At 43.6% G+C, this 15,998-nt stretch overlaps 1 protein-coding gene across 4 annotated transcripts in view; it reads left to right on the top strand.

The window, feature by feature from the left end:
• Positions 1 to 15,998, top strand: part of NHS (NHS actin remodeling regulator) — a 243,826-nt gene that overhangs the window by 182,172 nt on the left and 45,656 nt on the right. Inside the window, exon 1 of one of the 4 annotated variants that reach the window (XM_079972423.1) lies at positions 12,545 to 12,646. The exons of the other annotated variants lie outside the window; for them this stretch is intronic. Within the exon in view, the coding sequence (XP_079828549.1) occupies positions 12,595 to 12,646 (52 nt within the window). The 5' untranslated portion in view covers positions 12,545 to 12,594. Of the gene's footprint in view, positions 1 to 12,544; positions 12,647 to 15,998 lie in introns of those variants that run through there. 4 annotated transcript variants of the gene reach the window in all.

The following is a 15,998-nucleotide window of genomic DNA, read 5'->3' as shown; positions in this document are numbered from 1 at the left end:
ATTTCCTGCCTGAGAGCAGGAAATAGTTGAACAAGCTAAGGGATCTTATGAGAGAGGCAGAGACCTGAATCCCTTTCCTGATTTGCATGTTGCATTCTAGCTCTTATTTACTTGGGTGGCTATTTGATGCGCAACCAACACCCCTGGTCTGCGCTTTCCTTTTTGACTGAATAGTCTGAGATTTGTGAGAATAAATTGGGAATTAAAGTCATCAGATCTTAAGGAAAGGAAAATTTGTGTGCATGGAATAAAAGAGTAGAAGACCTGTGGTGGGAGAAGGAGAAGCTCTCAAAATTCTCCTTCCTGCAGGGCAGCCAAAAGCAACAAAATATTGTTACTGAATTCTGCAATCTTATTGACAATCCAAACTATATAGCTGGTTTCTCTTTTTTTTCCCCTTCACAGGTATGTTCTTAGTTTCTACACCACACTGGGGACTCAGCAAACAGAATTTTAAATGTGTTATAAGCATGGAACACCAGATGGTGCTGTAGAGCACAAAACTTTTCTATGTGATTTTACATTGGGTCCCCCCTTTTTTTTGTTATAACAATTTAATTCATGACTTATTTATAGTGGGTTTTTCTTGTGTGTAGATCCACTCTGGGTTAAGTGAAAGAATGGAGTTGGATTTCCCATTAGCTGCAGAAGATCAGGCGAGAGGGTTCTTCTTTCCTGATAGAAAATCTACAACATTTTTAGAATGCCATTTCTTATTATTTTATTTATTTATTTAGAGCATTTGTACGCCACTGTTCAGCCAAAAAGGCTCCCACTGTGGCATACATGAAATCAAAACTAAGACACTCCCTACCTGTAGGCTTACATTCTAATAAATAAGTAGATCAGAATACAGGGCTTTCTTTTCTTCAGCTGGAACTTACCGGAACTCAGTTCCGGCACCTCTCAGGTGAGTGCCATTCCCATTATAATAGAACAAGGGAGGTGTTCATGGTGAGTTCCATGAAAAATAGCACTGTGAAAATACCAACACTCAAGGGGAGAGGGACCAGGAGGCAAGAGGAAAATAAAAACTCAGAACTCAGATTTCTAGGCAGTTGTTCCTACATTGAGCAGCTGGGATAGCTGACGAAATGGCTGCTCCCAGTTGAGGGAGAAGAGGCCTGATGGAGCTGGCCTGTCGCAGCAGCAGAGCCCATGGAGTAAGCTCTGCTTCTCTGCTCTCCCAGTGCTGGAATGGCTGCCTCCAGATAAGAGCTTTCCTGATTTGATTTTTATTTAATGGATAAGCATGTGCATGTGACAATAACATCCTTACTTATTCAAGCCTTTGAGGTGGAGGGGCAGAAAAGTCAAACAAAAGGAAATAATGTGTTGACAATTTGAGAGATGGCACTGATAGTGTGTGTGTTTTTTATTTAAAAAATCAGTGAGCAGTAAAGTGCTGACTTGGAGCAATATCTTCATGTATGTATCTATTCTATGTGAATCAATTGCTCTCTGTCACATCATCGACATTTACTGCTTTCAGAGATGCAAACTGCCTATCTATTGCCATCTAGTGGCTGAAAAGCAAGTTCTGCATAAAAGGTGGAGTGGTGGTATCAAAAAACAGCAGTCTGTAATACTGTTAAAAGGTAAAGGTAAAGGTACCCCTGCCCGTACGGGCCAGTCTTGACAGACTCTGGGGTTGTGCGCCCATCTCACTTAAGAGGCCAGGGGCCAGCGCTGTCCGGAGACACTTCCGGGTCACGTGGCCAGCGTGACATCGCTGCTCTGGCGAGCCAGAGCCGCACACGGAAACGCCGTTTACCTTCCCGCTGGTAAGCGGTCCCTATTTATCTACTTGCACCCGGAGGTGCTTTCGAACTGCTAGGTTGGCAGGCGCTGGGACCGAGCAGCGGGAGCGCACCCCGCCGCAGGGATTCGAACCGCCGACCTTTCGATCGGCAAGTCCTAGGCGCTGAGGCTTTAACCCACAGCGCCACCTGCGTCCCATTTAATACTGTTAATTAGGAACAATTGAGAACAATGCAAAATAGTTCATCCTGACAAAGAAGGACAACTGCTGGTTTTTTTTCTAACTCACCAGCCTACCTGCCCTTTTTGTCTGCTTTGGAAAAAACGATTGTATCTTTCAGTCCTGGTTTTCTGGCCATACTCAAAAAGTGGAAAGGACTGCTCTTCCAGTCAAAAATGTGATCCAGCTCTTTAATCAAAGGACCACAAATTGATATGAGAGAGTGCATACATTAGAACTCTGCTGACCCCTTAGAAAGCTTACTCAAGCTTTCTCAGAAAACAAGCCAGTCTTGGAGGCCTAATGGGGACACTTGGAATGTGTTTAAATGTAGACACAAGATCTACACTTTTCTACAGTAAGCAGTATGCACAGCATTCAGTTGCTAATAAGTCTGACATTTCTTTAAAGGGGGAAGGGGAAGAGGGCATGATAAAAGTCTGTTTTTGTATATGAAATTACTGTGCTCAGCTTAGTATTTTTTTGCTGAGGGGACTGGAATAGAACAGATTATTCTTAGGTCTACTCTGTATTTTGGGTGCTTCCAGGTGACCTGTTAGTTGAGCATCCTGATTAATTTGCACAGAGGCATTTGCTCCTGAATGAGCATTCATTCTGATTTGTTTGTGGGGAGGTTAGATGATATTGACTCAAAGCAAGTATTATTCCACACATTCCAATGCATTTTCCTGTCACTTTCTTGATGGCAAAAACTCAGATCAGGAGACCTTGAGCAACAAACCTGCTTCCCCCAAAGTTCTATTAGAATTGTGCAGCCTGGATTTCCTAGTATGTGATTGAATCCCAGCCAAAAAATAGTGACAGTCTGGAAGTGCCCTCTGTGTGTGTGTCTTACCCTGTTTTAAGGAATGTGTTAAACTGAGAGCACTGCAGCTGCTGTTTATTTTAGCAGCTCAGAATATAGCAGTCTAGAACATGCGACTTGCAGGGTTTTTTTGAGATAATATTAGAACTGTGTGGCGGAGAATACTTTGGGTAGAAACTGACAGGAGGTTGAGTTTGCTTGCAAAAATGCATCTGCATTTGTATTGGAATTGTTATAAAGATGTCTTTTTAAGATGGGTTAATTGTTTTATCTCTTGTTGTTTGCCACCTTGGACTCCTTTGGGAGGAAGGGAGAGGGATATAAGTTGAATGAATGAATGAAGTCTTTGTGATGCCAGGGTTAAGCTGCAGAGGCTGTTGTGTGTTGTCTCAGCACTAGCTTCAGTGCTGGTTGTGCCAATAAGAGAAAGAGCCTTCTCTGTGGTGGTACCCAAATTGTGAAAATCCTGCTTCAGAAACTCAGTCTTCAACTATGAGGATTCCGGCATTGCAGGGGGTTGGACTAGATGATCCTAATGGCCCCTTCCCACTCTGCAATTCTATGATTCTAGGTGAGGGCTTCTGCTTAGGCAAATATTTGCTTTGCCTTCTGATTGATTTCTCTTTTAGTCTCCCTCCTGCGTTTGCTTTGTGATCCTCCTCTGCTGTCCTTATAAATTTAAAATATTGCAAACCACCTTGAGCACTGTTGTCAGAGTGATAAGTTGGAGCAACAGTTCCATAAAAATAAATATAATAAATACATTTCCACATTTCTACCCCCATACGTTTGGTAAGACCTGGATGTGCTGTATTCAGTTAACAAGAAATATCCATGCTATCACATCCAAGATACAGAAGGATCCAAAAGAGAACAGAAGTGGGTGATCAGTACTTCTTTTTTTAATTATAAGGTGTTGTTAGTCTCCTATTTTGGATATATAGCTGCTGACACTCATCACTCAGAATCAGTCATATTTATTTGATGGTGTTACGGTAGTTAGTTCAGCACCAGACCTGACCACAAACCTGAAGCTAACATATACGATATACAGAACATAGACAGAAACGATGCCTTATGAGGAACGGCTAAGGGAGCTGGGCATGTTTAGCCTGGAGAAGAGGAGGTTAAGGGGTGATATGATAGCCATGTTCAAATATATAAAAGGATGTCACATAGAGGAGGGAGAAAGGTTGTTTTCTGCTGCTCCAGAGAAGTGGACACGGAGCAATGGTTCCAAACTACAAGAAAGGAGATTCCACCTAAACATTAAGAAGAACTTCCTGACAGTAAGAGCTGTTCGACAGTGGAATTTGCTGCCAAGGAGTGTGGTGGAGTCTCCTTCTTTGGAGGTCTTTAAGCAGAGGCTTGACAACCATATGTCAGGAGTGCTCTGATGGTGTTTCCTGCTTGGCAGGGGGTTGGACTCGATGGCCCTTGTGGTCTCTTCCAACTCTATGATTCTATGATTCTATGATATAATACATAGGGAAGCATGGGGAAAGAACTCCCATTAACATAACATTTATCAGCTTATGTATTCATGTAATGTTGGTGCTTTTGATTCATATTTGATTCCTACGCCCCCAAAGACCAGTAGACAAGGTCTGGATTTTTGCAGTTTGTGAGTCGACCATTAGGGAGTTGCTTGAATGTGTCGCCCATTCATGTGCACTGTTACATGATGCTTCTGTTCGTACATTTTCATTTCATAAATCCATTCGTGCAAGCTGCGTTATGTCTACCAAAAAAGTCATGTGACGTGGGAGCCTTCAGGGATGTATGCAGCTGATGCAGCATAAACGGGCTGCGAAGTGGGGTGTCCCTCATCAGGGGTCCTTGGCTTACTAGCCAGCTTCTGTCTGTGCTTGCTGCCAACCACCCCATCCATCCCATCCTCTTTCCATCACTGGCAAATGCAGAAGGTTTATGCAGAGGGGGGGGCAGGACTTTCCTTCATTAGGAGCAAAGGCAGCCCTATTATACCGAGTCAGATCATTGGTCTATAAGGCTCAGTTCTGTAGACGTTGACAAGCAGCATCTCTCCAGGGTCTCCTACAAGAATCTTCCCCTTCTTCATCTGGCTATGCCAGAGACTGAATTTCAGAACTTGCACATGCAGAGCATGTGCTCTTCCCCTCCGCTGTGACACCTTCCCTGTGGCTAGGGCATAGGACAGAAAGTCAAACAGGTAGACATCTAGCCCTCCAGAAGTTTTTAGGCTGCAGTTTCCATATACCCAAGCGTAGTCAGTGGTCCAGGATGATGGGAGTCCAGTGATGTCTGTCGTGCACCAGGTTCTGGAAGCCTGTACAAAACAGATTTTCATTTGCAGTTTCTTAACTGGTCTGTACAAATAACAGACAACCCCCACATTTCTCCCACTCAGAAAAGACCTGAGGCACAAATGAGAGCTCAAGGGGCCAGATGTGTGCTGCTGTGCATCCTTCTTGCCGGAAGATCTTGCTGGGGCATACGACTCTGGTGAGTTGGCTCATAGGTGGTCATTGGCCTTAAGCAAACCATTGTTTCTGAGCCAGACCCTCACAGCTCCACTGCTTTACAGAATCACTGTTAAGAGTTCTTTTATATACAGTGGTAACTCGGGTTACATACGCTTCAGGTTACAGACTCCGCTAACCCAGAAATATTACCTCGGGTTAAGAACTTTGCTTCAGGATGAGAACAGAAATCGTGCTCCGGCGGCGTGGCAGCAGCAGGAGGCCCCATTAGCTAAAGTGGTGCTTCAGGTGAAGAACAGTTTCAGGTTAAGAACGGACCTCCAGAACGAATTAAGTACTTAACCCGAGGTACCACTGTATAGTGGTTTAATAACAGCTCTTTGTTGTTCTCTTTGCTGGAACATTAATGTACAAAAAAGCAATAGTTCATTTAAAAACTGCTTAAAAGTAAGAATGTGCAGTATGCTAAGAACGTAACTACATCAGCTAGGCGAGGGATGCCACTCTAGTCATATACTTAGAGGAACCACCATGATTTTAACAGGTGTTGAAACTTCATCAGTGCTGGAGCTGCTCGCATATGAGAGGGGAGGGAATTTTAGAGTCAGGATGCCACAGCAGAGAGAGAACATCCTCTTGCAAGTGGCCATGCACCATCTCCCTGAGGACTGTGGCCCTGTGAGAAGAGCATCTCCTCCCATGATCTCAGAGTCTAGCCAGGGGTGTAAGGGATCAGGTAGTCTTTCAGCGGTAGGGGGATGAAAGACTATATGCCTATTGGCCATGGTGGCTGTGGATGATGGGAGTGCAGCCACACCTGGAGGACTGCAGGTTCCCCACACCTGAAGTACTGTGAGAGTGTACATGAACATTCAGGGAATGAATGTGCTGTATAAAATATAAGCACCATTTTAAAATGTAAATAAAATCCATCTATTTTTAGAAGTCTATGAATAGGAGATTATTTGAAACTAACACACAGAGGGGGAGCCCCTTCAAACCAGTGAATAGATTATAAAGAGCCCAAAGGAATTTAGGATGGGGGGGGGGATTTATACCAACTAGAACAACTTCACTATAAACAGAGACTGTCTTTGTAACGAGAGAGGTAATTAGCAAATTGTATACTGTAGTAGTGGGTATGGCCTGAAATAAACAACCAGCTATTTAACAAAAAGAAACAAGAAGGTTGTTTCTTTTCACAGCTGTGTTGTTTTCAGAATTCTGGATATATAATTAAGCCAGTATTAACCGAGTTTCTGCCTTATACTTGTTCTTTGAAAATTCTTTGGGGAAACCTTCAAAATCTACAAACTCCAGGCCTGCATTTATATCACCAACGAGTCTTTCTAGAGCAGCATTTTTTTTAAAAAAAAAAAATGTATCTGGGGCACAGGGTTAACATGGGAAGGCACATTCAAATCATATACTAAAAAAATATACATGCACAGTTTTTATTTTATTTTATTACTCAGCTCCAGGAACAAAGGAACAGGCAACATCTCTGCAACTACCAAGTAATCTAGTTAAGACTGCGTCCTCAGGCCCCTCCCACTGCTTTCCCTAAAATGTCAATCAGAGCTCAGAGATGGGTAGGGCAGTGCTTTCTGGGCAAGAGTGGTACTTCTGGGATTTCCTTGTGGAATCCCTGTGGAATCCTTAATCTCTCCCTTGAGATGATGTCACTGCCCATATATGGGCAGACAGAAGGATCAATGCTGTCTTCCCAACCTGAGGGGCATAAACTGATGGATGAATCACTGGCAGATGCTGGATAGACAGAGGCTTATTTTTGCAAGGCTTATTTCAATACTTCTCATAGCACACAGCTCAGGGATTCCTGATTAAAGTAGAGAGAAGTTTAAAAGCTCCAATGTGACATGATGATATTTTTTTTTAATGCTTCCTTTTTATTGACAGCTTTGACTAATACATAAATAGAAACAGAAACAGAAACATAATCACATACAATTTTGACACTGTATAATTTATTATTTTTATCTTTAAATCAAGGAGCCAGTTACAGTGGTACCTCGGGTTACATACGCTTCAGGTTACATACGCTTCAGGTTACAGACTCCGCTAACCCAGAAATAGTACCTCGGGTTAAGAACTTTGCTTCAGGATGAGAACAGAAATCGTGCTCCGGCAGCGCGGCAGCAGCAGCGGGAGGCCCCATTAACTAAAATGGTGCTTCAGGTTAAGAGCAGTTTCAAGTTAAGAATGGACCTCCAGAACGAATTAAGTACTTAACCTGAGGTACCACTGTACATCTGTGTAATTCTCTTATTTGCTCAAAGACCCTGATGGTTGTCCCAGCTGAATTTGTTGGGTTGAAATAAACGACAGACGAATGACAAGTGTCATATGGGAGGCATCTCTCGAGCATGTCTCGGGGAGTCCCTTTTATTGAATATTACAGCATTGCCACATATGTGCTTGTTGCTGATTGGTTAACACAAATACAATGCAAGGGTTGCATATAGGCATTAATCATCAATAGATTAAAGGTTGGGAAAGGGAACACAGAATTAGACAGGTATGAAAACCTCCTTATTAAACTATTACTAATGATTGATATAACAAGACTTAAAAGAACATAACTATCGCATTCCGTAGATGTGGTTAACCATGCATTGAGAACAGGTCAGGGTACGATGTTTCATGAACTCAATGTGAACTAAACATTCTAGGGTGGGTGAGGAAGGAACGCTTCAGCTTAGAGCAGTTTGCCAGAGTCATGTGCAGAAGCAAAACTTCCCATCAGAATTGATCCTGGGATCTTCAACATACAATGCAGGAGCAATTGTGATACTTTTCGGTCTATAACAGGAATGCAAATCAAAGCAGGAGAGTTGGTAGATGTCACAGGCTGGACCCAATGGTGGCTGTTGCCCATTGCGTCTGGTAGGGCAGAAGGTGAGGAGGCCAATGGTAGGTGGCGGTAGAGCCAATGACAGATTAGCCAACCCTGCTGAGTTCTATGAGGGCAACACTGAGACTAAGGAGGAGGAAGCCGATTGTCAGAGCCACCCTTTGGACTGGTTGTGAATAAGAAGCCAGGTGGGTTCACAAGAATCAACACTGAGGTTGGTGGAGCAGTGCCTCATTTGTCCTAACGGACTAGCCTCCACTGGCTATGCAGCTGACAGAGGCAGAAAGTAATGGGTGAGGAGGGCATTAAGCAGCTGGTTGTACCTTTGATCCTATGTGAGCAGCATACCTGCTTTTCCTTAGTAGTAGTAGTAGTTGTAGTACCCTGCCCATCTGACTGGGTTGCCTCATCCACTCTGCTTCCGACAGATACAAAAAAGCATAATAAGACATCAAACATTTAAAACTTCCCTATATAAGGCTGCCTTCAGATGTCTTCTGAAAATGATATAGCTATTTATCTCCTTGACATTGGATGGGAGGGCATTCCACAGGGCGGGTGCCACTACTGAGAAGGCCCTCTGCCTGGTTCCCCATAACTTCACTTCTTGCAGTGAGAGAACCACCAGAAGACGCTTGGAGGAGGACCTCAGTGTCCGGGCTGAATGATGGGGGTGGAGATGCTCCTTCAGGTATACAGGTGCGAGGCTATTTAGGGCTTTAAAGTTCAGCACCAACTCTTTGAATTGTGCTCAGAAATGTTCAGATGAACTTTCCTCTTGTTTCTGTCTTTTAACTTCCTTGGTCTGCTTGTTATCCCCTTTCCATTTACCACCCATCACATTTTGTTCATATGCGTTTTCTCTGTGTTTTCTTACCCTTGTAATTTCATTTCTGAAACCCTTTGCTTTTTGCATCACTCACAGTTCATATTTTACTTCTTCTCTGAGAGTGAGTGTGCAGCTAGGCACCCTTTAACCCCCAGCTAATCTGCATGCTGAACTCCTGAAGGTTCAGATGCAGAGTTACGCAGTGAAAGGGAAGCCACTATAGATACTGACAGCAAACCCTCTCCAAGGTCACCAGCACACTAGAATTACCTAATCAAAAAGTGCAAGACCTTTATGTCCTCTCCCAGTGACACAATCCACATTAAAGTTGGAGATATTCACTTGTTTGTGCCCTCAGGCAGTTTCTACTGCAGTTGAAAACTGCAGTAGAAACACCCTAGAGTTAAATACAGCATGAGCCAATCTTGGTGGTAGCAGAAGAGTCTCATATTGTGTGGCTGATATCGTTGTGTGATTATTCTGTCTAGCTGGGTTTTGCACTCATTTTTAATAGTGGCATTAGTTGTGCCAAAATAAACCTAGTTTATTGATGGTGCTGGGAACTGTAGCTTTGTGAGAGGTAACCTACAGTTCCCAGGTTTCTTCCATAAATGTGCCTTAAATATATGGTACTGATGGACTGGTGATGAATGAACACTTTCTTCCTCCTCTTTCAAGGTTGAAGTTAGAATGGCAAGACAAGGATGAGACCAATCTTTTCAAAACATTGACTAAAGGCTTAGGGTGAAAGATGTTTCACAGGGATGTTGGGCTAGTCTCTTAAGGGCCATAAAAGCTAAAGAAAAGATGTTAAAAATCAATCGATGTTTTACAAGGAAGCAGTGTAAAGGTTTTAGGGCTGCAGTAATTATGTCACTGTGTGTGTCTGTGAGATGGTAGCTCCTTTTTCCTGAGTGTGTTGCCTCCTACACAGGAATGCCCTAAATAAAAAACAAACTCCATAATGATTGCACTACCTTGGCAGTGCCACGAGGAAACAATATTGTTGCCTTCCTCTTCACTGTCATTGTCTTCTCCTTTCACACTTTGCTCACGTTGTACTTACTATGTTGAAGTGTGCAGAAGGCAGTGACCAATTGGACCAACAAACTCAGGGGGTTATGAGTATCACAAGGAGGGTGTCTTCAGGGGGTGTTGACCAAAATAAAATAAATTCTTCTGAAGAAAATACGTTGCCCCATAGTAGAGGTCAAGGGTAGTGTGTGGAACATAATCTGTAGGGGTGGACAAATGTAGCCTAGCTCATCTCATCCTGTTTCCATATGTGGACATCTTGAAAGCTTATATTGTGGCCCATTTCTATGCATATTTTTTTAGGATACTTTTTGGGAAATTCTTTAAAAATCTGTGCAGAGAAACAGTCACACACACACACACACCACCAAAACTGTATGTATGAAGGGTCATTGTATGTACAAAAAGATGCCTGCACCCATGGTGTTCAGATAGGGGGTGGGGGACTCTGTCTGTTGCATGTGCAGATATACAGGAAATGATGTACAGTCACTTCCTGAACTGTTTTTGAAAAAAGTGGTTTACCTAGGACAGCAGAGGTGCTGCACTTTCAAAGCTGTTCTAAGAAGCGTTAGAATGTTAAAACAAGGCAAGGGAGAGATAGCAAGCTTTTGGATTACCTTAAGTGCAGTGAACAAACCAGGCCCCCCCCCCCCCGGTTCATAGATCTGCAGACAAAACCAAAAATCTACATTCCGTTCCAGGAACTTGCTCAATGAGATGAATGAGGGGTGTGTGCAACAAATTCTGACCTGGCGGAAATTTTCAGACATATCCGCATAAGTAACCAATATTGGCCTAAGTGAACAGATTCCATGTGGTCACTCAGCAGTTTTTGACTACCAGTGGACTGTAGATGGCTTCTCGTATGTTCTGGGAAGTTCTGTGAGGGGTTTTTTCCCCTCAGCCAAATTGACCTTCCCTCCCCTTCAAGGAAAGGTGATTTTCAGCCCTTTTGTGCCTTATAGTTTCCATCCAGCAATTAGACCGTTCATGACCACCTTCTGAGCCTATTAAGGTGAATGCATATGATTAAATGTGGGAAGGGGGTAGGAACACACACACACACACACACACACACACACACAAGCCCTGCCCCCAACATCCCAAGGCATGTTGGCTCCATTTCAGACCTTCCTCCATTGAGAGCGAGGGTCTGAAGGGAATACCCAAAAGTGTTTTGAACAATCTCTGTGATTGGGAACCCTGTCTTATTGGGGTTACAGATCAAGATGAGGGTTCTAAGCCTATGTTCCATGCAAGCTGGCTTCAAGTAGAGCCAATGCCCTCAGACATATGGAGGGGTAGGGACTCTGTGTGCTTCCTTTCCCCTCTCAGCCCAAATGTGTTCATCCCAAATGCCTCACTATGACAGAATATGGGGAGAATATTCAGAAAGAGATGGTAGCTGGGTTTTTATTTAAGATTATCATACAGTTTTTGCACTTCACAGGTTCCTTCATCCATTGTCCCCAAGTGACGAAAGAGTTGTGAAATGCCTGCTTTGAAGGCTCAATAGCCCTTAATGTAGAAAAGAGAGAAAAAGATAACCCTGAGCAGCATGCCAAAGCAGTGAGACGGGTTCCTCTCCACCCCTCACCCAGATTTAGAGTGGAACAACTCTGTCTCAATTTGCAGAGAACAGGCCTTCAAGTTAGAATGGAATGCCAGCACGTAGGCTGGCATGCTAAAGGCATGAGGATTTCTTCCAGCATATCCATTAGATTCATTGTTGTGAACCGCCCTGTGATCTTTGGGTACAGCGCTGTGTACAGTGGTGCCCTGCAAGACGAATGCCTCGCAAGACGAAAAACCCGCTAGACGAAAGGGTTTTCCATTTTGGAGGTGCTTCGCAAAACGAATTTTCTATGGGCTTGCTTCGCAAGACGAAAATGTCTTGCGAGTTCCTGCGGGTTTTTTCCCCTCCCCCCCTTTTTCTAAGCCGCTAAGCCGCTTATCCGCTAAGCTGATAAGCCGCTAAAAGCCGCTAAAAGCTGCTAAGCCACTAATAGCGCTAAGCCGCTAAGCTGTCAATGGGCTTGCTTCGCAAGACGAAAAAACCGCTAGACGAAGAGAATCGCGGAACGGATTCTTTTCGTCTTGCGAGGCACCACTGTACTTACTTACTTACTTACTTACTAAATAAATAAATAAATAAATAAATAAATGGCCCCTGATGGGTCCAGTAATCTGAACTCCCAAAATAAATTTCCCAACATGTACCCAATGTGATGCATGTTTTCTGGTAGTAATGTACACATAACAAATCCATGTCAGTAAGTTGTGCTATAAAGGAATAGGGTGCACTCTCTCTCTCTCTCTCTCTCTCTCTCTCTCTATATATATATATATATATCCGAGAGATCTGCATAGGCTGAGGCTACCCATACACATATAGTGATTCCCCTTTGCTGCCAGTGATACAGCTGCTGCTGCTGCTGCTTCTGACTGACTCTGACTGTGCTGCTGCTGCTGCTGCTGGGAGGGAGGGAGGGAGGGAGAGAGAGAGGATGCAGTATCAAGCACCTGCCCTCCATTAGGCCATTGAGACTTATCAGGGATGGGTAGTGCCTGGCCACATCGTGGATGGGCAAATCCCAATGCAAGCTGCAGCAGTACACAAGGAGAAGATGCACAGGTATGGATTGGGGAGGTGGAGGGGCGTGGAATGGGTGCCCATAGCAACCAGCGGCCCAGCTAGCTATGCAGCAGGCCTTGCATTATATTATAGCCGGCCTGCTTTGCTGCTGGTTTTGTGGCTGTAGAGAGGGTGCCATGCAGTCAGCTTCTCTGCAGTGAGTGTCAGCAATGGAATCGGGGTCCTCTCTCTCTCTCTCTCTCTCTCTCTCTCTCTCAAAGTCCCCTTTAGTGATGCTTAAGAGAATGAATGAAGGCTTAGGAGAGCAGCAGGGCGGGGGGTAGAGAGATGCTTCCAAGTATTTCTGCAGTGTGCTCGCAAGCCGGCTTTTCCCTCTCTCTCTTGTAGCTTTGCCGGTCAGAGGATTTTACTGCAACATCTTCTCGGCAGATAAGATAGGCAGGGAATGCTAAATGCAGCCCCAGAATGCTGAATACCCTATGCATTCTCCAGAGGAATGTTCTGGATGGAGCCATGCATTGCTTGCAGCCAGTGCTTCTTTGCACAGCTTGTGGTGGCAAGCAAACTAATCTGGTTTCAATAGCATAACAATGAGACATTTCGCTTTTCAGCAAATGCAAGGTTATAAAAATCCAAGCAGTGCTATGTCAGGCCAGAGTCTTTGTGTAAAACTGCCGGGATTCAGACTTTGGCATCACTTGAATTCAATAGATGAGCTCACCGCGGGTAGCTCCCATTCAGAATTATTATTTTTCCCAGTTCCATAGTAAGAGTTGGAATCATGTATTGGTGATGTAATATCCAGAGGGGAGGAGGATAAAAAAGAAGATATGTTGCAGTTCTGATACAAGAAAGCTATAACAGAGAGAGAGAAAGAGAGAGAGAGAGAGAGAGAGAGAGAGAGAGAGAGAGAGGAAATAAAAGTGTGTTAAATAAACACACACAGGCAGAATCCAGGCAAGGCGATTTTCTCTCACTGCTTTTTAATGATGAATTTGGTGTGGCATAATCTGTGTTTTATGCATCCTAAGACTGGGACAAATAGGATTTCTTCAGAGATCTCTGGATGTTTCTGGGGCCTCTTGACGGTGCATTTTAGCAAAATGATGCTGCAGGAGACTTAAGAGAGATGCACTTGCAGTACTGCACTGACATGGCCCCATGCAGAACCAGGAACTTGGATAGTCGTGTTTCATTGGCCAACTCGGGATGATAAGTGTAGCAGCTTCAGCTCTTTTGGCAAGTGAATGGGGGTGAGGACTAGGAAAGGGAGTGAGTAGATCAGCAGTGACGTCATTTTTAACCAATTCCTTACACAGTTGGGGAATGAAGTTAAAAGGAAAAGCTGCAATCTCTGGGTGACTCTATGCATTGGCTGGAGAATCTAAATGAGCAGGAGTTTCCCCAATGGTAATACATTTAATTTCCTATTTTAATCCACTCCTTCTAATCCTTTTATTCTGGTTAAATCAAATATTTTATTTTATTTTATTTTATAATTGCAATGTGACTTTGTTTGCTTGTGGCTTCTTTAAAAAAAAATTGTCTTGCATTGTCTTGTAAGTTTTATCTTAGCAGTCGTAGTAATGTGTTGCTCCTTTCTGTAAGAATCACTGCCACTGGCTGTAAGAGTTTAGTATGCAGCATTTATGCTTACCAGCAAGGTATGGAAATGCAGAAGCTGTCAGGCACCGAGAAATCTCTGGCATGGGAACAAGGCTGTACTTTTCAAATTGCAGGTGGAAGGGAAATTATTTGGGTATTAAAAGCTCAAAGGAAGGGCACTAAATCTGACTTTTTTTAAAAGGGGGGGGATTCACAAATAAGAAAGGAAAATGTATTTGTGTGTGTGTGTGTGTGTGTGTGTGTGTGTGTGTGTGTCCTTAATAGAACTATTCTAATAACCTAAATGAGTACTACTATCCATGCTGGCCCCTTTCCCCAGAGCCTGCTTCTCTCCCCAGCCCTTCCATAAAAGGGTATTGAAGGTGAGGCTGCCCTTTGGCCATTCAGCCACACACCTGGGATTTTCTGAGTGCTTGCACCTAAAAATAAAATGCAATGTTCATGCAGTAGTTTCTGCTAAGGTCATTGTAAAGGGGGGAGATGTCATACATGGTGGAATGATTGAGCCAAGATGGTGGGCAGTTGTTAAGTGGTGCTGGTCTTTGCAATACTTCTGCTACTTTGGCCGATTCTCCCTTTTTCATGGTTTATTTTTATTTTACATTATTTGGTCTGACACAAGAGCTGCTAATAATGCCTGCCCTGTAAGCCCAATTATGATTTGCAAAACTAGTGCTTGAATCCTCTCTCCTCCTGCTGCTGAGGGCTAGATCTGTTTGCTTCTTACTCTGCAAAGGCACAGAGCTGACTCATAGAACCCATTTGGATTTGTGTTGTGTTGCTGATATATATGATACAGAAAATGCCAGTCCATTTATGATGGCAGCAGCTACTAAGAAGTTAGGAAGGGCTTTTGAGGTGTGTGTGTGTTTTCCTTCACAGGAATGCAAAAGGCACAGAGAAAAATTACGAGCACAATAAGAAATGGTATCGTGATTGACAAATCCTCACCACTTATCCAGGATGCAAAATATTGGAGAGGGTTGTGAAATTCATTGCCACCAGTAAACATGCTCAGTACAAAGGCTGGCTTTGCAGTGATTATGATAATGTTAGAGGGTTGTATCACAGCAAACTCTTCTTTCTGCAGTGTGGTGCATTGTACGACAGGGAGTGGATGCCCCCTAATCGTTCCCTTCTCATATCCTCAGTTGCCCTTGGAAGATAGAACAGTATTTTTATTTTTATTTTAAATGGTCTGTTCACAGCTTAACTTTCAGGTTCCTGTTCTACAGAGGCACCTGTGTTGCCATTTGCTGATTATAATGAAAGCAATAAGAAGGGGCAAGTGTGGTTGCATGGTGACTGAATGGCAGAGGGCAGAATCGCGTGTGGGAATGAATGAAGGGGCAACCTCAGTGGGTTCTACCTCCATAATGCAATTCCCCATCCCCCACCCCCCACCAAATGCTATCTATAGTTAAATAGACTTTGACTTCCTTGTGATCTTCATACCTCTAGTTTATAAATGATCTGTATTATTACATTCGTAAATTAGGTTGACAAGCATTGTGGACGTGGCATATGGAATAATTAATCTGGCTGTGATGGAAGAGTACAGGAAACACTAGGCAATGTTCTCTCACAAATGTGACACTGCACAGTCGCCTGTAGGGGGAAAATATCCCTTGGGCATTGGGTATTTCTTATACCAGATGAGCCCATTGGTTCCTCTAGCTCAGTATTGTTGACACTGACTGGGTTTCAGGTAGCAGTGTTTCCCAACCCTCCCTCTATTTCAGTTATTTTTAGCATTGATGATACA

This window comes from Podarcis cretensis (genome assembly GCF_951804945.1).
Source record: "Podarcis cretensis genome assembly, chromosome: 4".
Taxonomy (NCBI): Eukaryota; Metazoa; Chordata; class Lepidosauria; order Squamata; family Lacertidae; genus Podarcis; species Podarcis cretensis.
Note: the sequence above shows the minus strand (reverse complement) of the source record. Positions and strands in the feature narration are given on the sequence as shown.